The 27,463-nt window shown below is 38.1% G+C and overlaps 1 protein-coding gene across 3 annotated transcripts; it reads left to right on the top strand.

Annotated features, from left to right (window-relative positions):
• Nucleotides 1-249: 249 nt before the first annotated feature.
• zgc:109965 (Nicalin-1-like) lies at nucleotides 250-22,711 on the top strand. 3 transcript variants are annotated; one of them, XM_067423286.1, is made up of 17 exons: nucleotides 250-5,773; nucleotides 6,065-6,196; nucleotides 7,714-7,897; nucleotides 13,513-13,703; nucleotides 13,883-14,027; nucleotides 16,020-16,117; nucleotides 16,231-16,308; nucleotides 17,856-17,959; nucleotides 18,105-18,193; nucleotides 19,863-20,002; nucleotides 20,107-20,285; nucleotides 20,854-20,941; nucleotides 21,067-21,105; nucleotides 21,286-21,458; nucleotides 21,718-21,771; nucleotides 22,178-22,256; nucleotides 22,384-22,711. In XM_067423286.1, exons 3-17 carry the CDS (start codon nucleotides 7,714-7,716, stop codon nucleotides 22,438-22,440), a joined length of 1,698 nt encoding a protein of 565 aa, XP_067279387.1. In that variant the 5' UTR covers nucleotides 250-5,773; nucleotides 6,065-6,196; the 3' UTR covers nucleotides 22,441-22,711. The 3 variants fall into 3 exon arrangements, 2 of the variants coding, with proteins under 2 accessions (XP_067279387.1, XP_067279386.1); XM_067423285.1 differs by having other exon boundaries at nucleotides 250-6,196; XR_010898908.1 differs by lacking the exon at nucleotides 22,384-22,711 and having other exon boundaries at nucleotides 250-6,196; nucleotides 21,286-21,527.
• The last annotated feature ends 4,752 nt before the right edge of the window (nucleotides 22,712-27,463 follow it).

The following is a 27,463-nucleotide window of genomic DNA, read 5'->3' as shown; positions in this document are numbered from 1 at the left end:
TGTGCATCTGTATACTGAGTACAATTGGTTCACGGCAAAAAATAAATAAAAAAATGCTTTTCTTACTTAGTATTTTTGTCTTGTTTCTAGTCCAAACATCTACAAATTCTTAAAACAAGAAGTATTTACTAGACAAGCAAAAGTAATTGTCTTGTTTTAGGAAAAAAATTACTCAAAATTAAGAGTTTTTGCTTAAAATTATTTTTTGAGCAAACTTATTTTAAGCAAAAACTCTCTAATTTGGAGTTATTTTTTCCCAAAACAAGACAATAATTGTACTTATCTAGTAAATTTTTCTTTATGTAAGAATTTTTAGAAATTTTGACAAAAATAGAAACAAGACAAAAATACTAAGTAAGAAAAGCAATTTTTTGCAGTGTTTATATTAGCTTTTGACGCAACGCTCTCCTCGTAGGCTAGTGTCCGCACTTAGTGACTAAATGGAAGTGGGCGGGACCTATGGTGTGATGATGTAAAGCTATTTTCATCAATGTTTTGCTCTAGAGGCAGGCATATGCAAATGTATTTGCCCCTGTGACGCCCAACAATATCCAAATGAGTCGTTTTTGGAGCTTTATTAAATAAATGCTTTGTTTATAAAGAGGAGGACGTATTAAGCTCTGAAACGTGCAGGGTGTTTTAATGGTACTAACAAAGATTTCTTATATGTCAAAAGATCAAGGCAAATTTGATTTCTCATGTCATGACCCTTTAAATACCCCCACGGCCCATCAGGAAGGGCCTCTTTACAGCAAACTAGACTTGTGTTCCTTTTACTTATTTAAAAAAGAAAAAAAGGAAAAAAAAGAATAATTTTTTTAAAAATAAGAATTATTTTGATATTTTGTCAGACCTAACCATTTTAATTTATTTAGTCATCATTTTTGTTTTATAGGATTAACCAAGCAAAATCCCTCTTGGATATGTTTCTGGGTTTTACTGCTCTAAATGATCTGCCTTTGTTTAGCTGATGCTTTCTTGCTTTCTAATGAAAGGGTGTGTATAGAGACCAGGTGAATTCCTTTCATTTACTTTTCAAACTTGTGTAGTAATATATTATCAGTAGCTTTGTAGCAAACACTAATAAAGGGAATACTCTTCGGGTGTGTTCACAGTTGGCAGGTTTGGTTCGGTAAAAACTTTGCTCTGTTAGTGCGGTTCATTTGAATAAGTGAACGCTGCCATCCAAACCTAGTGTGCACCAAACAAGCGGACGGAGACCCCTAAAAAGCGAACTTGCAAACGAACTCTGTTGTGGTTCCACTGAAATATTAACGGAACATGAACCAAAGGCAATTAAACGAACCAAAATCCGTACGTAATGCCACAGGATGTGACCCTAAATAGTAAAGAATGCTCAAGAACACCTGTTTTTTTCATCAGATTCAAAATATATATCATAAAAAGCCTTTTTTATCTTTAAGTTTGGTGTTAAAGGGATAGTTCACCCAAATATGATTTTTGTTTTGTTTATCTGCTTACCCCCAGGGCATCCAAGATAAACATTTACATTTTCATTTTTGGGTGAACTATCCCTTTAAAGGCACAATATGTACGATTTTTGGTGTTATATATTTCGTTGACTTGTTTACTTACATTATCCTAAATGTTTCCAAGAATGTTTAAATCTAGAGAAATAAGCAATTTTAACCAGGAGTATGCCTGTTATTTTGTAGAAATGGACACACTAAAGATGCTTTAATATATTATATGTTTTATTAGAGAAGAGAACAACTGTTTGAAGACATTAATAGACAGAAGACAATTATTGTACAGTAATACGACAATTCTCCGTCATACAATATGTTTTTAAATGAATTGCATGCCTTTGAGCAACACAAGCCATCCAGCATTTATTAATATGATATTCTAATATCGATCTAGCTTACTGCAGTGGGCAACAAGTGTCTCATAGCAGCCATGGTCCAAACACACAGAGAAACATTATAACATAATTTTCAACACACTCAAATGGACTGTATCTAATATGATAAAACAGCGCTGCGTTGCTCCACATATGCATGACCGGAAGAAGCGGAAGTGGTCATCTGTGGCATAATAAAAGATCTGTCGAGCTGGCTTCAGGGACCTCAGTCAACTCCCACTGCACTGGGCCCTGCTTTGCTACATTACAGTAACGTTAATAATCTCATCCATTACATGATGTCTGCCAGAGTCCCGTCTTGATTCTTTTCCACTGGCTGTGAAATGAAGACGACAACTCCCAAGATTCCGCACCCAGTCTCAGTGTCATCAAAATACGCCTTTGTTTTGAATTATAGGCTGCTGGCAAAAACTACATAGTGTGCCTTTAAAAATGACAGTGTGAACGCTAAGTGAACCAGGACGAAATGTACAATTTTCTTTTTTGGTCTCGACTAAAAGAACCAAGTGAACCGAACCACAAGTGTGAGCACACCCTGAAACTGAGAAATCCGTAGAGAAGACACCAATCTGCTACGAGACGGCAGATGTGATTCTTAAGTCAGGGAATCTCATTGAATAGTTGGGATGTGTTTACTAATGCAGACTCTTTATAGAACTTATTTTTTTGCAGGGTTGCTGCACACTAACCCAACACAGTTAAACTGGACTAAGGGAATTGTAATCAATGAAACATTAGTTTTCAAAGATAAACTGAAAATATACCTAGATAAGATTATCTAGATAAGATAATTCGGTACAATTTTCTGATTCAGTGCATTTGATTTGATTTTTTTTACGTTTTGTTGCGATTTATTAAGAGGGGAAGAATGCTTGCATTGATTTACTTGAAGATAATAGCAGCTACAGATACATACCCCGTAATCTCTGTCATTAGCCTGACAAAAACACAATTGATTTTGTTCATTTGCTTTGTGCCAAAATGCATAAAATGCATTGTTTCTTTATTTTAAAGATGGAACGGGCATGAAAAGCCTTTGGCCAGTTTTCAGAATGATGCCAGAAATCAATTTTCCACTTTAGTGCTCTCGTCTTTATAGTATTTTTAAAGTGCAATACCATTTTGTTTGACATTATGTGTAGTACCCTGGAACAGAATACTCTGCGTCCGCTGTTTCGGTTCAGTTTAATGACTTTCTTTAGAAACATCTTTATAAATTCATCTCAGCTGTTTGGCCAAATCGCTATCACGTCTGTTAAGCAACATCGAACACTCAAGTTTCTTGTCGTTTTGAAGATTGTACTGTTCTCTGTTGTATCTGTGTCTTCTGTGTGTCATGAAACTGTTGTTGATTTTGGACAACTCTCAGAGCACCTTATCGTCTTGCATGTACATCGCCACACAGTCGCCGTTGCCAGCTGTATTAAGATGCCCCTTTGCACCAAGCACCTACACTAGTAACACTCCAGTTTTTATTGCATGTAGTAAATGAGGAGAATGTATGAAGGGAGATTATTATAGTATGATAATGTAATATTTTATTTAAAATGTCCCCAAAAAATGTTGGGGTCAGTATGAACATTTGTTTTACTCAGCAAGGAGGATGCATTAAACCGATCAAAAGTGACAGTAAATACTTTTACATTGTTACAGAAGTATTCAGTATTCTTTTTAACTTTTTATTAATCATAAATCAAATTTTGAAAAAAAAAAAATCACAATAAATTTTAAAGGGTTACTTCAGCACTGGGATAATGAATCTGTATTTAAACTGGGTCATTAATGTAGTAGAAATGTAAAATTATTTTTGATTTTGGTGCCTTCTAGACTGAGAAAAGACTATTTTTGTCTCATGGGGATGAAAGACTACAATTCCCAGAATGCTTCACTGCCCTACGAGGCCACTCCCAAAGCCACCGCTACTATATGACTTTCCCACAACGTTAATTTTCATAAAATCAATTAAGTTAGAGAACAGACACTACAATTAAAAGTTGAACGTATCTGTTCAATATAACGAGTGAGTGAGCCGAACGAGAGTCAGGCCACAAAAAGTTCATTTACAAGCACGATCATTCAAATATACTCCAGGGCTTCTACTGATACAAAGCCATATGCTAATCGCTGAAGTAACCCGTTAAGCAGTACAACTGTTTTCAACATTAATAATAATAATAAGAAATGTTTTTTGAGCACTAAATAAAAAAATATTAGAATGATTTCTAAAAGATCATGTGACACTAAAGACAGGAGTAATGATGCTGAAAGTTCAGCTTTGCCATCACAGGGATAAATTGCATTTTAAAATATATTACAATAAATACAGCTTACTATATTTTTAATGCTGTCAATTCCAAAAATAAAAGTTTGTGTTTATATAATAAATGCGTGTACTGTGTATAATTGTGTATGTATAAATACATACACATTCATGTATATATGTAAGAAAAAATATGCAGTTATTACATGAAATATTTCTTAAATATATACATTTGTGTGTGTATTTTAATATTCAATAACAATACATAGTACACTACATGCATATGTAAACTTAAGCTTTTCTTTTGGATGCGTTTAATCACGATTAATCAATTTGACAGCACTAAATATTTCACAGTATTACTTTTTTTCACTGTACACTCTCAGAAAAAAGGTACAGTGCTGTCACTGGGGCGGTATCCTGAGGTACAAAAGTGATAAAATGTAATAATATTATGTACAAATGGTGCATATTATTACCTTAGTACTTTAGGAGTGCGTATTAGTACCTTAAAGGTACATATTAGTACCTTTTCGGTTTTGCACCTTAGGGTGCCGCCCCAGTGACAGCAATGTACCTTTTTTTCTGACAGTGTATTTTAGAGACTTATTTCAAAAAAATTCTCCAAAAGTCTTTTTACTGCTTTTCAAGTAGATATGTAAAACAACAATGCAAACTCCCTTGAATGCTTACAATTTCATTTTTTGTATTAATATCCAGGCAGATTTCATACACTGCCAAGTAAAGGTGCATTTGCTCAGTATTTTTTTGTATGTTATGGTGGCACCTAGTGGCTTAAACATCATGCAAGTGTTTTCAGTTGCCATTGTTGATTTATTTGACAAGGGAAAATGCCATGTTTCATTGGTATAGCTCTTCACCTAGCAATAGATAACCTACAAAATGGCTGTTCTAGCTCTCAACAGATATGTAAGTGAAGAATTTGATCGCAAGTTCCCTTAAGCCCCTTGTCCGCTGTTTCTAAGCTGTCATGGTACTTATAGACGCGCCATAAGACGGACTGATCTGTGTATGCGATGAATGAACATGTCTGTCACCCTCTGTGTCTCTGCTTTGGTTCGAGATAAACACTCCATTGTGTAACGATTAAATCATTGTCCATTCTCTGTTACTACACTGAAGTAGAGTATGCCTTAAGAGAAGCTATACGTTATTTATTGCAAGTTGTATGTTTTTCATTTATTGATATAGATGCTTTTATTTTAACATTGTTTTTCTTTTGGTTTATTTTCTTTCCTTCATATTTTTCCCCTTCTGTCCATAAATGTAAAGACATGAACAGTTTCCATACCAGTATTTAACAATGTTCGTTGTTCTGTGTAGTGAATCATATCAGTAAATACATCTGAAATATACAATTGCATCACCCTTGTCCTGTGTATTTTTATGCATATGTATGCTACCAGAAAAAAGTTGACACACTTGACAGAAATTATATTCAAAATTTGAATTTAGAAAAATAATGTTTATAAAATGTTTTTTTTTATTATTATTATTATTACTGTTATTATTTTATACATTTCTTTGAAATAGGAGCAGATAGTAAAGGAAACGCAGCCAGTAAGTGTCCGGCAAACATGCCAGCAAAAAGATGTTGACTGAAGAAGGTAAAAGGATTTGTTTAAAATGTTTGGCCATATTTATTATTTCATAGTTTTCATTATGCATGTTTTCTAAAATATGGTCATGCAAATATAGGGGAAGGTAATAAAAAAAGAATGAGTAGTGTCCAAATATTTGACTGGCTTTTTTCCTGTGTTCAGCCATATTTCTTCCAATTTTGGGGTTTAGATTTAAGTGACACAATAAATTGTAACAACTGGAAAGAGGAAGTGTTGTAGGTTGTCTGGGATTGGAGGAGAAGACTGATTAGCTTGGCTTTATCTCGTCTGGGCCAGATGGTACACTATAGGCTTACCTGCGGGCCTCTCTAAGCCTTGTCCCTGGCCATGCTTTGGACATCACACCCTGATCAAACCACAAGACGGATCGTTTTTTTCACACTGCGGAAGAGCTAACGTGGACTTTGGGTGAGTTACAATCTCAGTTTGGGCCGTGTTGGGTGGCTTGGCCCTTTATACTCTGCTAATATAATCTAATTCCATCTGCTGTACTTTTAATTAAGTTTTACACACGGCAACAAATCTCATTATAAGCAGTGTATTTATGTGAAGTACAAATGCGGACATTGATATTCAGCAATTAGGACATTGATATTCAGCAATTACTGTTATTGCTCATTACGTTATGTCCATATTCTGGATGATTACAGAAGTAATGCCATGCATAATGTCTTGGGTTTTCGTTTCGTTTTGTTTTTTTTAACTGGCTTTTTGCTATTTGATGTATTAGATAGCAATTTTTATAAGACTAATTTATATTGTAAAGGCCCAGGTAACTCTCAGTCAACCCACATACCGTATATACATATACAGTGCTGGTCAAAAGTTTATGTTTTTGAAATAAGTCTCTTATGCTCATCAAACCTGCATTTATTTGATCAAAAATACAGAAATAATAATCATATTGTGAAATATTATTGTAAATTAAAACAATGGTTTTCTATTTGAATACACTTTAAAATCAAATGTATTTCTGTGGTGCAAAGCTGAATTTTCATCAGCCATTACTCCAGTCTTCAGTGTCACATGATCCTTTAGAAATAATTGTAATATGATTTAATATTGATATATATTTAATATTGCTAATGATTTATTATCAATGTTGGAAACAGTTGTGCTGCTTAATTTTTTTGTGTAAATAAAAATAGAATGATTTTCTACAATATAAACAATAAATCCTTGCAATCACTTTTTATTGATTTAACACATCCATGCTAAATGAAAGTATGAATCTTTAAAAAAATAAATAAAAAAAAAACTGAACCCAAAAATATTATAAACAATTATATTTTAAATAAATGCTGTTCTTTTTTCTTTTCTTTTCTTTTTTTTTTTTTTTTTTTAGCAAAGAATCCTGGAAAAAAATTATCACAAATTATAACAGGTTATAAAAATAATATTATGCAACACAACTGTGTCCAACACTGATAATAGACACTGAAGACTTGAGTAATGGCTGATGAAAATTCAGTTTTGCATCACAGTAATAAATTATATTTTAAATATATTAAAATAAAAAACTATTATTATAATTGTAATAATATTTTACAAAATTACTGTTATACTGTATTTTTTATCAAATAATTCCAGGCTTGATGATCTTGAGACTAATTTCCAAATTTTGACCAGTACTGTAAAACATATTTATATATTTTAAAATAATTGCGTTTATACACCTTAAAATGTATTAAAGTTGTTAGATATGCTATAAACTCTTTATTGGCATTGGTGTGGAAACCCCCTTTTGGAACCTTTATTTTTAAAATTGCATAATCATTTTGATATATTTTATTATAACTGTAACTATGGACCTCCTGTAAAGTCTTTGTGTGCCCCACCAATAGATAAAAAAAAATAAAGGTCTTGTTTTTTATATTCATTTTTTTTATTATTGTTTTTAATATTCCATCTTGCATTTTTCATAGATGTGTTGGTTCATTTGGTGCACTCAAATGTGGGGTGTCAACATGACTCTTAGAACCTATAAAGTGGCGGCACTGCTTCTGCTGTCAGTGCATCTCCTGCATGCATCTGCCCTGCCCGCAGCATCCTCCTATGAGTTCAACGCCTACAGGATGCAGCAGTACAACTTACATCAGGACAAACATGGTAACACACAATAGTTTAAAAGAATAGTTCACCCTAAAATGAACATTCAGTTATCATTAACTAACACTCATGCCTTTCCAACCCTGTCTGATTGTCTTTCTTCTACTAAACACAAAAGAAGATATTTTGAAGAAAGTTGGTAACCAAACCAAAGTTTTGGTATCCATTGAATTCCATTGAATGGGGAGAACATTTTTCAAAATACCTTTATTTATATTCCATGGAAGAAAGAAAATGTTTGCAAGGAAAATTATGATTTTTGGGTGAATTATTCCGTTAAAAGTTCTGTCAAAATTTCTGAGTTTGGTACAAGGTTGCTACTAAAATTTTAAAAAATGTGACTATTTCCCGCATTTTGAGCACTGTTGAGCGTGTGAAAAGTGTTGGAAACAGTGTTGGAAACAGAACAACCATTACCGTATCTGAATTTCAGCTCCGGAGGCTTCCTCAGTGCTTGATACACAGTAATACAAACGGTACAAACCTACATAGGTTTGTGCAGGAAGTAAGACTAGAATTACTGACAACTCATTTCACAGTTCAGAATCGGTTCTTTCTTTTGGGAGAGAAAAACTATATTTGTCATGCATTTTGATCTTTGAATCTTTGCAAACCTTTAACATTCACAAACAGCTATATGACACTACATGAAAGGTGATATCCAAAAAACCATAATAGAGCCACTTTAAAAAGATGCCGACCACAGAATTTGTTCTCAATTGCTTGCTAATGTGGTAAGACTTGAAACACACCACTGGAAAATTTCTTTTCCTGATTTAATTAAAGCTACACTGTGTAACTTTTTTAGTTTATTCTTAGCGAAAAACACTTAGTTCTTTCAAAAATGTATGTGCTCATTAAGTTCAAGTTCAAGTTCAAGTTTCACTTTATTTATCCTTAAAAAGGAAATTTAGTATGCAGCAGGATATCCACAAAAAAAGCTGGACAAGAGCACCACCAGATGCCAACAACATTATAACACAACACGGGACACACATCAACACAACACAACAATGGAGACACTCCATCACCAGAACCAATGACAGAAACCAATACAATACCCGAACAGTATGTCATAATAAACAATGACAGGAATGTAAAAAAAAAAAAAAAAAAAAATAATAATAATATAATAAAATAAAATATAAAATAATTCATAAGATGTCACCTAAGTGAATTCAGATTCCTAATAGCCACAGGAATAAAAGAATCCCTGGCACGTCTGGTTCTTAACATAGGTAGCCTAAAACGGCGACCTGAGGGGAGCAAATTAAACTCCCCAAAGAGTGGGTGATCAGAACAATTTAAAATGTGGTTAGCCTTACCCCGTATCCGTTTATCATATATATGTTGCAGCTGTGGTAGCTGTACCCCAACCACCTTAGAGGCAACATTTACCAACCTAGCTAGCTTATGCTTATTGGTCATTGAAAGGCCACTGTACCATGCCACAATACAAAAAGTCAAAACTGATTGAATAAAACATTGGTAAAACAAAGTCATCAGAGTCTTACATACACTAAATGATTTCATCTTCCTCAAGAAAAAAAGTCTCTGTTGGGCCCTTTTACAAGCAGCAACTGTATTGCTCTCAAAAGTTAGTTTGCTGTCAATGATGGTTCCTAAATATTTATATTCATCTACTGTCTCAACATTCATATTCTGAATAACAGTTTCTGAACCATTGTGCTGTAATCTACGAAAATCAATAATCATGTCCTTTGTCTTGGAAACGTTGATAGACAGATAAAAGTTGTCACACCACGCAATAAAATCATCAACTACAGGGCCATGCCCATCCTCATCATTCTTCAAAAGGCTCACTATAACAGTGTCATCTGCAAATTTCACACAGTGCCTGTTCTCATACTTGCTCTTACAGATTAATGTATATTTACTTCTTTTAAGTAATTGATTGATTGACCTTTTATTATCCCGAAGGAAATTTGTCTTGGACACATACAAAAACACTGTCTGCTGTATAAAAATAAAATAAAAAATAAATAATAATAAATACGTAAATAAATAAATGCATGAATGTCACTTGTACACACGCACTTTACACACACGCACACAATTTCTGCAATACATATACAAACTACAATCAAACAACCAACTGCACATTGCCCTTTAAACTACAGTTCTAAAATTTAAAATACATCTCAGAGGTAACCTTAATGCTTATTTAAGGCTATAATAGACAGGGGTACAAAGGAGTTCTTAAAGCGGTTGAGTCTGCACTTAGGGACTCTAAAGCGTCTTCCCGAGGGAAGTAGCTGGTACTCATGATGAAGGATATGAGTGGGGTCAGATATAATTTTTTGGGCCTGTCTGATAACTGTTTCATCATAGACGGCCTGAAGTGTGTGATGCTGCTCAACTCCCATGATTTTCATGGCTCTCAGTGTTAGCCGTGTAATCTGGGCTTTCAACTGTACACTGAGGTTGCCAAACCAAGCTGCGATGCCATATCTCATAATGCTCTCAATTACAGCATGGTAAAAAAGAAACAACACTTTCTGCTGAACACCAAAAACCCTGAGCCTACGAAGAAAATGTAATCGTTGTTGGACCCTAGTACAGATACTTTCTATATGGACACTCCATGTCAGTTTACTGTCAATGAATATGCCCAAATATCTGTAAGAGTCAACTTGGACTATATTCTGATCATTGATGACCATTAGTGAATGGTCACCAATGGATTTGGGGTCGAACACCATCTCCATTGTTTTCTTAATATTGATTGTAAGAGAGTGTTTGTCACACCACTGAACAAAATTCTGGATCTCATGTTTATATGCTATTAAATCCGTTGTGTCTGATATTAAACTCAGGATAGCTGTGTCATCAGAGAATTTAATCATGTAGTTGTTAGCAGTCCTGCATGTACATTCATTAGTGTACAGTGTGAACAGGACTGGGGAACTAACACATCCTTGAGGGGCGCCAGTGCTGATGGTCATAGGTTCAGACAACGTCCCATTTATCCTGACCTGCTGACTACGATTGGTCAGAAATGAATGGTACCACCTAATAATGAATGGGTTGACACTCAACCGCTGCAGTGTCTGTAAGAGAACATGGGGCTGCAATGTATTAAAGGCTGAGGTAAAGTCCACAAACAGTAATCTAGCGTAGGCTCTAGGGTTCTCAAGATGTTTAGTCACTAGATGCACTATACTGTTGATCGCATCATCAGTGCCTCTCTGTCGTTTGTAAGCGAACTGGAAAGGATCTAACTGTGGGCCTACATCCATCTGTAATTTGCGCACAATGAGCTTTTCCATACACTTCATTACAACAGAAGTTAAAGCAATGGGTCTGAAATCATTATTCTCCAGTGGGTGGGATTTCTTAGGGACCGGTGTTATGATTGCCTTTTTCCATTGTGTGGGTACAGTGTGAGAGTGTAGGGACCTCTGGAAGATAGGACACCATGCAGGCGTCAGTTCATCTGCAAATGTTCTTAGTAGAAAAGCAGAAATGCCATCCGGGCCTGTTGCTTTATTTACATTGATTTGCTTAAAAACCTTATTGATGGATTTATTGTTGATCTCAAGCCTATCAGCATCATCAATAGCAACACTATCAAGCACCATGTCACATTCCGCTGAGACATTATGAATGTCAAACCTCCCATAAAAATAGTTCAATTCATTAGCTTTAGCCAGTTCATCCCCAACATGTAAATATTTCCTTGTGGGTTTCATGTTAGTAACGGTTTTCATTGAGTCCCATAATTGTTTTGAGTTCATTTTTTGGAGGTTTACCTCTATCGACTCCCTATGATGTTCCTTCGCTTCTCTGAGCCTCTGGTTCAACTCCCTTTGTACAGTTTTAAGTTGTAAATGATCTTTTGCCTTAAATGCTAGTTTTTTCCTATTTATGCAGTCCTTCACCTCCTTTGTGATATATGGTTTGTTGTTGGGATATATTTTTATTTTACGTTTTGGGATAATAGTGTCTACACAGAATTTTATATAATCTGTGGTAGATTCTGTGGCATTGTCCAAGTTTGACTCCGTAGAGAAAATATCCCAGTCAGTGGATAAGAAACAACCTTTCAATGTTTCTATGCCGTCTTCTGACCATACATTAATGGATTTAACCAAGGGTTTACAGCTCTTTAGGGCTGTCTTGTATATAGGGATCAAATGGACAGTGTTATGGTCGGAATTTGACAGAGGTGGTTTAGCTATGGCTGTGTATGCATGTTTTAAATTACCATAGCATTTGTCCAAAGTTCTGTTCTTCCTGGTATTACATTTAATATACTGTTCAAAACCTGGCAATGCAATATTTAAATTACAATGATTAAAATCTCCCATGATGAGGACTGGGGCATTTGGGGTGCGCTGTAGTAGTTCATGAACACAGTCTGCCACCTGTGTCGCTGCTCTTGAGGCATTGCCGTTGGGGGGTACGTAAACAGAGCAGATAAGGATGTTACCAAACTCACGTGGTAGGTAGAATGGTCTAAGACTTACACATAACAGTTCTACATCCGAGTTACAAACTTTTTCCCGAACTGTGTGTTGTCTGCACCACTTGTCATTAATGTACAGGCAAAGCCCACCCCCTTTGGTTTTTCCCGATAGCTCACTCCTGTCGGAGCGAACGTGTGAGAACCCCTCAATTTCAATAAGACCATCAGGGATCTCTGGATGTAACCAAGTCTCGGTAAAAATCATAATACAGGACTCACGGTACTCGAAGCATTCCCTTGTTAGAATTCGTAGTTCGTCCATCTTGTTCCTCAGCGACCTTACATTGCTCAGGATCATAGATGGCAGTGGGGGTCGATTGCCTCTTTTCCGTAGCCGTTGTCGTACACCTCCTCTCCGGCCTCTCTTCCGTAGTCGCTGCCGACGTGGAGCTCTAATTACCTCCGGCAAGTTATTTATAAGCGATCGGGAAAGATCCGCCGTAAATCGGCAGGAGCGCAGGGACATGAGCACCTCCCTCGAATAAGTTAGCACCTGACTGCCATTGGTTTTGCAGGTGGAAAGTTCAAACAAGAGCACCATCGCCAACAGGAAAATTCCCAAGACACACGCCGCCATCCGATTCTTTGGCCTGATCGTCTCCGCCACACAAATTGTATATAGAACAAACAGTACTCAAGAAGGAGACATATATAACTACCCACAAAACAAAAACAGCAGCACGAGTGCGTGTGTGTGTGTCCGAGTCGCCCGCAGTGCAGCGCCACCGGATGTAATTCATCAGTATTCTCGTAAGTTTATAATATGCCATTGAAAATACATACGGGTGAGGGGTTCGGATGCCGGTCGCCATGTTGGCCCTCCATCTTGAAAGTACATTAGCCAAAGAGGGACATACCCATAAATTCAAGCTTCGCCTTTCGCGTTTTAACACTCAATGGCACCGTGTTGAATGTGAAGAAAGGGATTGCCGTGTTAATCTTGGACTAAATCGGCCACTGTAGGAGTTAAAATGAAATCAGAATTGAGAGGAACAGAAACTATTATTCACTGGATGGTCATATACTTTTTCACTGCTATATGGGGGAAAATATCACACAGTGTAGCTTTAAGACATATCTGCGCAAAGGTGATCATGACATTTAGACTCTGACCTTTGACCCTCAGGTTGCCGTGGAGCTATTGTGGTGGCAGAGGCACGATCGGCTGCAGACACGATTCTGACTCGCCGCTGTGTGATCATGAAGCCGTCTGATTTCACCACGGAGCGCTACCAAGAGGCCAAAAAGCAGAATGCAGCAGCAGTTTTGATACTGCTACCCCAAAATATCTCTTCAGTACCAGAGGATATAGTGCAGGTCATTCTGGAACATCCGTCACAGTTCTGCACAATATATTGCTGCTGATTCATTGTTTCTTCCAGTAACTGTAGGTTATGTGTGACCAGCGAAGGAAGTGGATTACATTAGATACCTTTCAATTCTCCAACCTGGTTAGCTAAAGGTCAGAAAATGAATTTCCCCAACTGTGTCTCTAGGGCTTCATGGTGGCTGAATCTCAGGTCCTGGAGGAGGAGACCCTCATGCCAGTGTATGTGGCCCCAGAGGATGACCAGCTGCTCTGTATGTATGAAGAAGTCAGTCAGGCTGCAGCAACAAAGTCTGCTTCAGTACTAGTGAGAGGTGAGAGGAAACTACATCTCAGCAGACAAAATAAAGTTTTAGCTGTAAAAGCTGAAGACACTCAAATGTATTGTTATCATTACTATATATATTATATTATGCTATATATTATTCAATATTTGTTTGTGTTTTTAATGTTAAGTTAAAAGGGATTTAGTTCTTGGTTAAAGGTATAGTTCACCCAAAAAATTAAATTCCTGTCATCATTTACTCACCTCATGTGAATTTCTTAATTTCTGCTGAACACAAAATTGAAGAATGTCAGTTTAGCATTTTATCACCTACATACTATGGAAGTCAATGCCCATTTGGTTACCCATATTCTTCAAAATATATTCCTTTGTGTTCTGCAAAAGAAAGAAATTCTTACAGGTTTGGAACAACTTGAGGATGATTATGACAGAACTAACCCTTTAAAGATGAAATAAAGTAAAAATACATACAAATCGAATAAATCCTGTTTTTAGATGCTTGTGAGTGAATTACTTGCCTGGTAAGGCCAAGTAAAGTAAAGAAGTAAAATACAATTAAATAAAATGCACCGTTTAATCATTTTATTTGACCATTTTAATAAACCAAATAAACTGAATGTGATGCATATTTGTCATACATAAATTAAACAGGTAAGATAATAATCTCAAATCCATGGCGTGGTTTATTATTTACTGCATGTGTTTGATGACAATTAAATAATCATTACATTTTCTAAATGTACATGTATGAACATGGTTAAAATATGGCTAGCTGTGGAACAAACAATATTCATTCAGTTATTTTAAACAAATTGGATTTATTGATCATATATTATTGTGTATTTGAAACAGATAAAGTTTATTAGTACCCAGAGGCGGACAGTAGTGGAGTATTTTTAATTTCTACTCAAGTACATTTTTAAGTATATAATTTATCAGTGTTTTTATTTAGAAAACTTACTTCACTGCATTCCAAAGCATAATATATAATGTCATACTTTTTACTGCTCTACATTTCAAAAGTAAAAGTTGTTGTTTTCTTACCTTTAATACTTAATTACATTAAAAAATGTAGTACTTTGTACTCAAGTAAAACTTTGAATACTTTTGCTTGAGTAAAAATATACAGTATTACATTTTTAATGTATTAAGTAGTAAACTATATTCAATATGAAATGTATTGCTGTAAAAAGTACAATATTATGTTTTGGAATGTTGTGAAGTAAAAGTTTTCCAAAGAAGAACACTGATAAAGTACATCGTAACGGTATCATGTAGCTTTTATAGTTTTTAGTTTTTTTTGTTTACTCTATTAGTTAGGTTAATCCAAAAGAATTAGCCTGACAAGCCAGTCCCACATCAAGATGTTTGGTCTGGAAACTCACCATTGACAGGGCTCAATCCGAGGGGCGGGATAAACGGTTGTCTTTCAAATTCCCTCTGCACGGGATAGGATAGCGCTACACCAACCAGAGCAACGAAGGTGAAGCAGAGCTTGTTGATAGATTAAACATTCGCCGTATCCGGTCAGCAAAACCCAGAACACATCTTCCCTTTTTAAGAATGACTTCAGTGCCGTTCTTTGTTCTTTTCTCAGAGAAAAGCTTAACTCCAAGTCTTCCAGAATCGCGGTCAAGGCTGATTCGAAAGACCGCAGCCGTTCGCCAGTTTCTGTGTTTACTAGAAGCACGCAAACGCAACTTGGCCGTCGTCATTATGGCCCCGCCCAACGACTCTATATACGATGTGATTGGTCTGGTAAGAGTTAGGCGAATACAGCTCAGAAGGGTATTGAGAGTTCCTAGACGACACAGGGCAGATTAAATTTGCTGCCGCTAGGGTGCGTCTAGATTTCTAGGCTACAAATGAATGGAATTTCTACACAATTCAAACACATAAAAAAAGTAGGCCTAAATATTTTTGTGTATATAATGTCTAGTAAATATGTATCTAGTAATGTAAGCAGATTTACTCAACATTTTAAGCAATTTAATGTGAATCAAATTTCTCTCTTTTGCAGTTCTCCGTAGTATCGTCACCGCCACTGCCTTCCAAATTTTAGTGAGCAACAATTACCCCATCAAGCCTATTACTGATACCACCATCATTACTTTAGAGGTGAGAATGGCAGCTGGCCGCACACAACAACTCTTATCCTTTTCTATTCAACATAATAGTGTTCAGCTATAATTAAACCTGTCAGTCAAGTCGATTCATTGCTTCATTTCAAGGGAGTACTTCCTGGAACTGGAGAAGACCCACCCACCATTGTAATTACGGCCCATTATGACACTTTTGGTCTTGCTCCTGTAAGTCAACCCCATTAATGTCCACACCACTCTCACACACAAGCACGCACGCACGCGCACACACACACACACACACACACACACACACACACACTGGGAGATCAAGATTGAAGGAACCTTTTTTTCAATGTAGATATTAATATATCCTTAATCATTTTTGGTCACATAATACATCACTCGCCTCAAACATGATTCCGAATGATTAATGCATGTTGTCAATTGGCATGGTTCACTTGCTGTGGGAACTGACCTTTATTCAAACACCTCCAGAAATTAACATATTCATACAACCGGGCTCAAAGCCCCACCAATATTTTTTTTATTGAATTAGTGTTGGGAATTGACAATTGGTTGTAATTTAGAATTTCCAAAGCTTTATTGGTGATGTGAAATCAGTGCCAGTGTTGTTGCCACTGTGGTACCAGTGCAACCAGTCCAATTTCTGAACGAGAAGGACTATATGAGCCGGTTCTTTTTAGTGAATCAAAACCATGACGTGTTACCAATGTAGTCTGATTCTTAAACAAATTACTCTTTCGAGTCTGTAGTTTTTAGCAAATCAACTAGCATCTTCAACAGATTCCCAAATGTATGAATCTTATGAACTGGTTCTTTTTAGTAAATCGAACACTTACAACGTACTATGTAATGATTAATGTCTCTAAAAATGTTTGTGTAAACGCAGCTTTAAAGCTACACTGTGTGATATTCTCCCACATCTAGCGGTGAAAAGGTATATGACCATCCAGTGAATAATAGTTTCTGTTCCTCTCAATTTTGATTTCGTTTTAACTCCTACGGTGGCCGATTTAGTCCAAGATTAACATGGCAATCCCCCTCTTCACATTCGACACGATGCCATCGAGTGTTAAACCGCGAAAGGCGAAGCTTGAATTTACGGGTATGTCCCTCTTTGGCTAATGTACTTTCAAGATGGAGGGGCAACATGGCGACCAGCATTCGAACCCCTCACCCGTATGTATTTTCAATGGCATATTATAAACTTACGAGAATACTTTATTACTTGAAAGAAGTAAATATACATTAATGAGTGCACATATTTTTGAAAGAAGTGAGTGTTTTTAGCTAAGAATAAACTAAAAAAGTTACACAGTGTAGCTTTAAATGTTAATGGAACCATTAATGAACCAAATTGGAATCTGGATTGTTAAATTCCATAAGATTCCCAATGGAATGTATGTTTTGTTGAAGATCTATTCCTTTGATTTATGTACCTGTAATAATGCTGTTGTAATCCTGTAATCACAGCAAAGCATTTCATTACCACTGTGTTTTCAGATGTTAAAATATTCCCAGTTGGAATAATGAGTTTCACAGTCCCTTCCTGGCAGATCATCTATTTACACTTAATACAGCGAAAACAATATTGTCCGTATGCCTAGCATATTGATACTTAATCTATTTCGCCTTCTCCCAAAAGAATAGGGATAATATATAATTTTATATATTATTTACCTAAGGGCAATTTAAATATAGTGTGTATTATGAAATTGTATGTGTGGGTGTTTTGTGTACGTGTGCTGTAGTGGCTGGCGTATGGTGCGGATTCCAATGGCAGTGGTGTCACCATTCTTCTCAAGCTGGTTCGACTCTTTCATCACCTCTACAGTGATCCACGAAGCCAGGCTCCGTTAGTTCTTTATTTTACCACCTAAAATATTTTTGTTTGGAAAATAATTTAATAACTAAAACATGAACACAATAACTTCTAATGTCTAATGTCAAATGTCTTTTTTTGCATTTAAATATTGCGTCACATTTCCAAAATCTTTTAGATACCACCTCTTATTTTCTCTGACTGGTGGTGGTAAATATAATTTCCTTGGCACCAAGCATTGGCTGGAGGAAAATATGGACCATGCAGGTTAGTAAATTATCGTCTATATGCATTCTTGACACACATTTTACTCTCCAATCGAAACTCTTAAAAATAAAAGGTTATTTATTGGCATCTATGGTTTCATGATAGGACCTTTAACATCCATTGAAACTTTCCATTCCACAAAAACATCTTTATAGTAGAACATGGTTCTTTAGATTATAAAATGTTCTTCACACTAAGAAAGTTATTATGTTAAGAACTGTTCATTTATTCATTGGAGAACCCAAAAATGTTCTTCTATGGTATTTCTGCGAAACCCCTCTTTTGGAATATTTATTTTTAAAAGTGTAAGAAGATCCAACAAAAATTTAAATATACACCAATCAGGCATAACATAGCAGACAGGTGAAGTGAATAACACTGATCATCTCTTTATCATGGCACCTGTTAGTGGACGGGATATATTAGGCAGCAAGTGAACATTTTGTCCTCAAAGTTGATGTGTTAAAAGCAGGAAAAATTGGCAAGCGTAAGGATTTGAGCGAGTTTGATGAGGGCCAAATTGATGGCTAGATGACTGAGTCAGAGCATCTCTGAAACGGCAGCTCTTGTGGGGTGTTCCTGGTCTGCAGTGGTCAGTATCGATCAAAAGTGGTCCAAGGAAGGAACAGTGGTGAACCGGTGACATTGATGTACGTGGGGAGCAAAGACTGTCCCGTGTGGTCCGATCAAACAGATGAGTTACTTTAGCTCAAGAAGCTAATGCTGGTTCTTATAGAAAGGTCAGAATACACAGTGCATCACAGTTTGTTGCATATGGGGCTGCAAACTCCCTGATCAGTCAGGCTGCTGAAAGCACCAAAAATGGGCACATGAGCATCAGAATTGGACCACGGAGCAATGGAACAAGGTGGCCTGGTCTGATGAATTATTATTATTATTTTTTTTTTACATCAAATGGATTGCCGGATGCTGTGCATCACTTACCTGGGGAACACATGGCACCAGGATGCACTATGGAAAGAAGGCAAGCCGGTGGAGGCAATGTGATGCTTTGGGCAATGTTCTGCTGGGAGACCTTGGGTCCTGCCATCCATGTGGATGTTACTTTGACACGTACCACCTACCTAAGCATTGTTGCAGACCATGTACACCCTTTCATGGAAACGATATTCTCTGGTGGCTATGGCCTCTTTTGCAGGATAATGCACCCTGCCTCAAAGCAAAATATTTGGAAGGTGATCATAATGTTATGCCTGATTGGTGTTTGTGTATAGATTAGGGTCCAATTCTCACTATATTAACTAACAATTAACTATAACTTTTGCCTCAATAGACTAATTACTGCTTATTATTAGTTAGTAAGGTAAATTTTGGTTTTGGATAGGATTAAAGGATGTATAATATGGTCATGCAGAATAAAGCAGTAATATGTGCTTTATAAGTACTAATAAACAGCCAATAGTTAATAGTGAGAATTAGACCCTATTAAAACTAAAGTGTTATATGATTGTAATTTTTGTTTCTTAAATCTGATTTCAAAAAATGTTCATGTTTCCTGTATGACAATGAATAAAAAGATCTCTTATTCAGTTTGTCATCATAATTATTGCCTGATATCACACTTGAGTATTGTCAATCTAAGCAAGAGGCATTTAAGCAGAAGAAATACAGAATCTTGAATGCATTCTTTTTCTATGACTCTATGCAGAATCCAGCCTTTTGCATGACAATGTGGCATTCGTTATATGTCTGGACTCTCTTGGTACCGGAGATGAGCTTTTCCTACACGTTTCACGGCCACCTAAGCCAGGAACATCTCAGTACAGTTTCATTCACCAGCTAGAGCAGGTCAGGTCGAATTGTGTATGTGGAAGTCAATCTATGTTCATTGAAAAAAATAAAAAAACTTGATTGGAAATTCACACGTATATCTTTCCTTTCTGCGTTTACAGATAATCTCTGCCAGGTTCCCCTGGGTGAGATTTGGAACTGTCCATAAGAAGATCAACCTGCAGGAGTCCAATGTGGCTTGGGAGCACGAGCGCTACGGGATGAAACGTATCCCAGGATTCACTCTATCACATATTGAGAACCCTAAATCAGAGCTGAGAGGATCTATCCTGGACACCATGTGAGAAAAATCGACCAAATATTTCTAAAGTTAAAGTTCTGTAATCAAATCCCATGAACTTACACCAGATGTAGCCAGTGAATTAGCCACGCCCTCTCTTTTCAAAAACCACCCCACAAAGAAACCCACGGTTTCTTGCACAACAAACTAAGAACTGACACTTGCTTATGAAGCTGAATATGTTGTAAACTTGAATGACACTCACTTCAACTACCAATCAGCTTCCTGTTTCCCTATTATGGACTGCCTTTTGAATGTGCAAAATAATTGACCGGTAGAAAGAGCCTCAAAGTCTTTTGATTGGCTGAAAAAAGTTTCTGTGTGTGGCTTGCAGTCACGTTTTTGCAACTAATTTAGTGACATCTGTCAGGTTATATGAATATTTTCCAGTACCATTCCACAAAAATGGCCTTTAAATAATTGTTCATCCTTGAAAACGGTGTAAATGAAGTCTCCTATCCAGTTGTTTTGGATTAGAGATGCAGCTCTGTTATAGCAGACATTTTAGACTCCATTTTAAATGACAAATGTTCCATTTCTCATCTCACATTTGTCCTTGTATATTTAGGGCACAGGTGGACATCAGGAAGCTCAAGCGGAACACCGTTATTGTTGCTGAGTCCTTGGCAAGATTCATGTACAATCTTTCAGACAAGGTGAGGCAGACGTTTGAAGCTTTTTGCCAAATTTAAATGTTCACGGAAACCTTGAAAGTACACACAGACCACTTTCATCTTTGTTTCCCCTTTTCATTAATATACACCATCTTTCTGTGCTCTAGGGCTCCGCTAAAGATATGCAGGTTTTCAAGGGCAGTTTGGTAATCATTTTTTTCTACTCTGTTTTCCTTTTATCAAGCTGAATCCAGCAAAAACTTTGCAAAAAGAGAAAAGAATAGTATCATGCTACAATTTGCTGCTCAAGAAAAATTTATTTTTATCTATATTGAAAACGATTGTCCCAAGCTTGAAGTTCATCAAGTAATCTTTGTGCTTTATAGGATATTCAAGACAGCCACTTGTCTGCATTGATGACCATGATGACGTCTGTTCCCCGAGCCGTTCAGTTGCTGGACAGAGAACCAGGACACCTGCTCCTGATCAGCAGCCTGGAGCAGGAGTTCAAACACTATCTAAAGCAGGTCCATAGACACACGTTCCACCAGGACAGAAGGTACACACCGACACAATATTTCACCGCATCAATGGCCTGAAGCAAGACTTCAAAAGACTTCTGTAGCAGGTTTACAGATGCATATTTTACTAGTTGCAAATATGCACATTCACAGAGCTAGAATTCATCTTTTTATCTTGCCTGCAGCTAAAAAGTTCAAACAATGTTTACTGACATACTTTATGCAAAAAGCAAAACTACAGCTCACACACATACAGGCACACGCACACACTAAGCTGGTTTTGTCTGACTTTTATAGAGATCCTGAAATCACGTTCTTTGATCAAATGAGCCAACCAATGATGATGTACAGGTGAGTAAGTCTTGTGATTGGTTGTTTAATTTAGTAACGTGAAGAATATTGAAAGAAAAACACAGAATTGTTGACATTTTTGCAGCTTTGTTAAAAAAAGAAAACCTGAAATATCACATGGCCCTAAGTATTCAGACAAAGTATTCAATAAAGTAAATAGGGTTGACTATAGTTTTTAGTATTTTAAGTTTTGCACTATCAGTGTATTAGTTTTATTTATGTATTAAATTTACTTTAATAATACACCAAATATTAAGAACTCAAATTAAAATTAATTAATGGTACTGTGTGTTTTATTATAGTAAGTTTTGGAGTCATTTCGAAAACGTGCAATTTTTTTTCCCTGTAGTTTGAAATGTTTTCAGTCAAATTTCTTTTTAACACTGATCCTTAATTTTTTTTATAGGGTGAAGCCTGCTGCTTTTGACCTGTTTTTGGGTGGCTGTATAGCTGGATACCTCGGAATAGTCTATTACGCAATCCAGGTGAGCCGTGGGTAATGCATACCAAACTACAGAGCTGAGGTCAATATACCCGTATAGACTGGAATTTACATATCTTATCAGTAACGTCAATCTGTAATACCAGAGGATTGATTAATGTGTTTTGCAGAACTTTGGGAACATCTACACAAAACTGAAAGCAACTATGAAAGCCAAGTACCAATGAACTGGGGAAGATGCATCAAAGAACCAAGCAGTGCACAGAGAAGTCTACAGCATGGCCAATGTAATGCCTGTGAGGACTGAACCCTTTGTGAAATCACTTCTTGAATTTAAAGTGGCTACCTTGTGTTTTATAATTCCCTTGCTGTCTCTTCTGGTTCTGTTTGATTTGATTTTTTTTTTTTTTACATTAAAGATCACTCCTCTCTTTTAGAATCAGCTTTGCTCAACTGTACTGTATGTTTACGCTTCGGCCATTGAAGGGAAGCAGACTAAATTAGATGATTACCCCATGCAAATGCGATATGTCGGGAGTAGAACGGAACTCATGGATAAATCATGAGTCACTTAAAAAGGAACCTGATGCCAAGTAAGAGTGATCGGATCTGTTGAATGTGGCACTGGGTCACCTATATGTAGTGGAATTATGGTAACCGAACACCTATATGAAATGGAAGCTTATAAACCCCAGTCGATAATTTTTAATATGATGAATAACAACAAAAAGTAAGTTTAAGCTTAATGATACACATACATAATTAGGTGATTTCTCCATTTGAGTGATGGACAGAAACCACCCTTAAAACACATTTTGTGTCAGTAATTATGTAATATATTTCCCTGTGGAGCTATCTGGGTAACCTGAAAGCTGTCCTTTGCATAATAGGTCGCTGAAAGACATTTGATTTACTTATGTTGGCACAGGCAATGAGGATTTTTTTGTGTGTGGTGCTGACAAGGACTGTGGATAAGTGCCAAATGCTCAGATACATGATGACTGTCTTGATTGTGTCTTGAAGAACTCCTTTCATTCATATAGGATTACACATTTATTACTGTCATCCACAATATTGTAGCTATAATCGCATGAGCAGATTCCTGAATTATTTATATATTTATGTTCTATGGTGGATTCTAATGTCAGGACAGCGTGCTGAAGTTATGGCCGTAGTGGTATGATTCTTTCACAAAAAGGGAAATTTACTAATGTTCAAATTCATAAATGAATATATTTTAAAGGGTTACTTCAGTGATAAGCAGATGGCTTTGTATCAGTAGAAACCCTGGAGTATATTCAAACGATTGTGCTTTCTCCACTCATATCCCCCTGAGACGAAAGATTAATGCATTTTATTTCTGGAAAAATTCCTCCAATGATGCAAATTGACGATATTTGCGTCATCGGAGGAATTTTTGGCCAAAGGCTAAAGACTACAGCCAGCAGAGGGAGCCACTTTCCGCATGTTTTCAACCCACGCATGGGGGATGGGAGATCGCACTCACAGCTCAGCTCGCAGCTGCAGGCATTCATGTAAACGGAGCTATGCTGAGCAATGTAAGTGTTTTAACTTCTCAAATTAATTTCTATGAAAGTTAAGCTTCCAAAGGGATGAACTGAAAATGCGCCAGACTGAACACGCGTTGTGAATGTAAGTTATGCCATGATCGTTGTTGCGATTATATTAGCTCTCCTCACGAAAGCTCATTCAGCTTATTCATGAAGATAAATGTAATCTGACTCCTGCTGCGTTTGTGCTGTGACACTCGTGCAATGACTCACTCATTATATTGGACAGATACGTTCAGTATTTAATTTTCGTCTCTGTTATCCAATTCATTCACAGTAATCCAGTAGCGGTGGCTTTGGGAGTTGCCTCACAGGGCAGCTCAGCATTCTGGGAATTGTTGTCTTTCATCCCCATGAGACCAAAATACATGTTCTGTCTTTTCTCAGTCTAGAAGGCACCAAATTCAAAAATAATTTCACATTTCTACTACATTAATGACCCAGTTTAAATACAGATTCATCTTCCCAGCGCTGAAGTGCCCCTTTAATGATCAACATACACATACAATTTTCCATTTCAAATGAATACTTTTATTCAGCAAGGATGCATTCAATTGATCAAAAGAGAAAGTAAAGGCATTTATAATGCTACAAAAGATTTCTAATCCAAACCTATGATGTTCTTTTTAAGCTTTCTTTTCATCAAAAATACATTTATAAGGGTTTTTCACCAAATTATGAAGCAGCACAACTGTCTGAAACACTGATAATGAGAAAAATGTTTTATGACCATTGAGACACCGAGACTGGAGTAAAGATGTTGACAATTCAGCTTTGTCATCACAGGAATAAATTACATTTTAAATATTTTAAAACTGAAAACGGCTATTTAAAATTGTAATAATATTTCACAATATTACGATTTGACGTACGTCGGAATTGACCAACGAATTGGGGATTTAATATCAGAGACCAGTCTACTTTGAGTGTGTTAAAAACGAGCCAATGTAGATTGGCATGCGATCCACACATTCCATGCTCCGCTCCACGGCACGGGTATAAATAAGGAAGTGGAATGGTAAATCATTGCTTTCTATTTCGGAGCCGAACAGTATTTGTTGCTGTCTCTATGAAGAGCGTTTTCTTTGAATTGAGTCTTGTGAGAGGATTGTTGATCGCAGCGATCGACCTGAAGGATGCATACTTTCAAGTCTCTATCCTTCCTCGACACAGACCATTCCTACGCTTCGCGTTTGAGGGGAAGGCATATCAGTACAAAGTCCTGCGCATCAGGCTGCCTCTGTCGCCTCGTGTCTTCACAAGAGTTGCGGAGGTAACCATTGCTCCACTCAGAGAATGCGGCGTTCGAATCCTTAACTATCACAACGACTGGCTCATACTCACCCAGGCTCGGGAGCACTTGTGTGAACACAGGGACATGGTGCTAAGTCACCTCAGCCCATTGGGCCTTCGGGTCAACAGAGAGAAAAGCAAACTCTGTCCTACGCAGAGGATCTTTTACTTTGGTATGGAGCTGGATTCGGTCAGCCAGATTCGGTCACAGAGGAGCGAGTCCAGTCGGTGTTGAACTGCTTGAATTCGTTCAAAGGTAGGACAGCGGTCCACTGGAATTTTTTCAGAGGCTCCTGGGGCATATGGCAATGCAGCCGTGGTGACGTTGCTTGGATTGCTTCATATGAGCCAGTTTCAGCACTGGTTGCATGGCGGAGTCCAAAGGTGGGCGTGGTGGAGTGGTCATTACTGGATCCCAGTGACTCCTTACTACAGCCAAACTTTCAGCCTGTGGTCCAACACTTCGTTTTTCCGGGCTGGGGTGCCCTTAGAACAAGTGTCCAGGCATGCTGTGCTTTTCACGGATGCCTCTGCCAAGGGGTGCGGGGCCACGTACAATGGGCATGCAGTTCCAGGTCTGTGGACTGGCCCTCAATTGCATTGGCATATCAATTGCCTTGAGTTGTTAGCAGTACACTTGGCACTGTGCCGCCTCAAGGGGCTGCTACGTGGCAAGCATGTACTGGTCCGTATGGACAGCACTGCGACTGTTGTCTACATCAACCGTCAAGGGGGTTCTGCGCTCCCGTCGCATGTTCCAACTCACCCGCCAACTCCTTCTTTGGATTTAGGAGCAGCTGAGGTCGCTTCGTGCCATTCACATCCCAGGTGCACTCAATTGGACAGCCGGCGAGCTCTCACAGCAGCCGATACCTCCGGGAGAGTGGCGACTCCATCCCCAGGCGGTCCAGCTGATATGGGACCTCTTTGGAGCCACACAGGTAGACCTGTTTGCCTTTCCGGACTCGACCTATTGCCAGTGGTACTATTCCCTGATCGGGGCCACCTTCGGCACGGATGCACTGGCACACAGCTGGCCCCGGGACCTATGCAAGTATGCATTTCCCCCAGTGAGCCTTCTTGCACAGACCCTGTGCAAAGTCAGGGAGGACGAGGAGTAGGCCTTGTTAGTTGTGCCCTATTGGCCCAACTGGACCTGGTTCCCAGAACTAACTTTCCTTGTGACAGCCCCTCCTTGGCCAATTCCCCTGATGAAGGACCTTCTTTCTCAGGGACTGGGCACTCTATGGGACTCGCATCCAGACCTCTGGAATCTCCATGTCTGGTGCCTGGACGGTATGTGGAGGTTCTAGGTGGGCTACCACAGGCAGTGGTGGACACCATCTTTTCTGCTAGAGCTACCTCTACGAGGAGTCTCTATGCTTTGAAGTGAAACATGTTCGTTGAGTGGTGTTCTTCCCACAGGAAGACCCCCGAATGTGTTCAGTTAGTGTCGTGCTTTCTTTCCTGCAAGACGGCCAGGGCCAAGCGCTGTCCCCCTCCACCCTTAAAGAGTACGTCGCAGCAATAGCGGCATATCACGATGAAGTTGAAGGTGGGAAGCACAACCTAATCGTTCAGGTTCTTCAGAGGTGAAAGGAAGCTGAATCCTCCTCATCCAAACTTGATACCCTCTTGGGACTTGGCTCTAGTGCTCAGAGCACTTTAGAGCCTTCCCTTTGAGCCTTTGCAGTCTGTGGAGCTTACAATCCTGTCAATGAAGGCAGTGCTCTTGACGGCATAGGCCTCAATCAAGACGGTAGGGGACCTGCATGGGCGTTCGGTCAATGATTTGTGCCTAGAATTCGGGCCGGCCAACTCTCACGTCATCCTGAGACCCCGGCCTGGATACGTTCCCAAGGCTCCTACCACTCCCTATTGGGACCAGGTGGTGAACCTGCAAACATTGCCTTCGGAGGAAGCAGACCCAGCCCTGGCTTTATGTCCCGCCCGCGCTCTTCACGCTTGTGCAGATCTCAAAAGCTTTGACTCAAAGCTTTCGGACCTCAGAGCAACTCTTCGTCTGTTACGGAGGCCAGCAGAAGGGAAAGGCTGTCTCCAAGCAGAGATTAGCCCACTGGATAGTGGATGCTATCGTCTTGGCTTACCAGTCCCAAGACGTGCCTTACCCATTCGGGTTGTGAGACGCACTCAACAAGGAGTGTGGCGTCCTCCTGGGCGCTAGTTCAAAGCCCCTCGCTAACAGATATATGTAGAGCTGCAGGCTGGGCGACACGAACATGTTCGCTAAATTCTATAGCCTCCGTGTAGAGCCGGTATCTTCCCGCATTCTCGCCCCCAGTGGCCGGTAGCGCTAAGTGCCCATTCTAAGTGTCGGCTTGCAACGCCGCTCCCGCCCTCTGGGCCGGAAACGTGCGTCTATTGT

This window comes from Pseudorasbora parva, chromosome 18 (genome assembly GCF_024679245.1).
Source record: "Pseudorasbora parva isolate DD20220531a chromosome 18, ASM2467924v1, whole genome shotgun sequence".
Taxonomy (NCBI): domain Eukaryota; kingdom Metazoa; phylum Chordata; class Actinopteri; order Cypriniformes; family Gobionidae; genus Pseudorasbora; species Pseudorasbora parva.
The sequence above is the reverse complement of the archived record's forward strand: the minus strand, read 5'-3'. Positions and strand labels throughout refer to the sequence as shown.

What these genes read in the sequence shown, in the direction of transcription:
- zgc:109965 (XM_067423286.1), top strand. Translation starts at nt 7,714, where the DNA reads ATGTGTTGGTTCATTTGGTGCACTCAAATGTGGGGTGTCAACATGACT. An exon ending in AGGTTTTCAAGGGCAGTTTG is followed by an intron (nt 21,106 to 21,285) that starts GTAATCATTTTT and finishes TGTGCTTTATAG; the next exon opens with GATATTCAAGACAGCCACTT. An exon ending in TAGTCTATTACGCAATCCAG is followed by an intron (nt 22,257 to 22,383) that starts GTGAGCCGTGGG and finishes TGTGTTTTGCAG; the next exon opens with AACTTTGGGAACATCTACAC.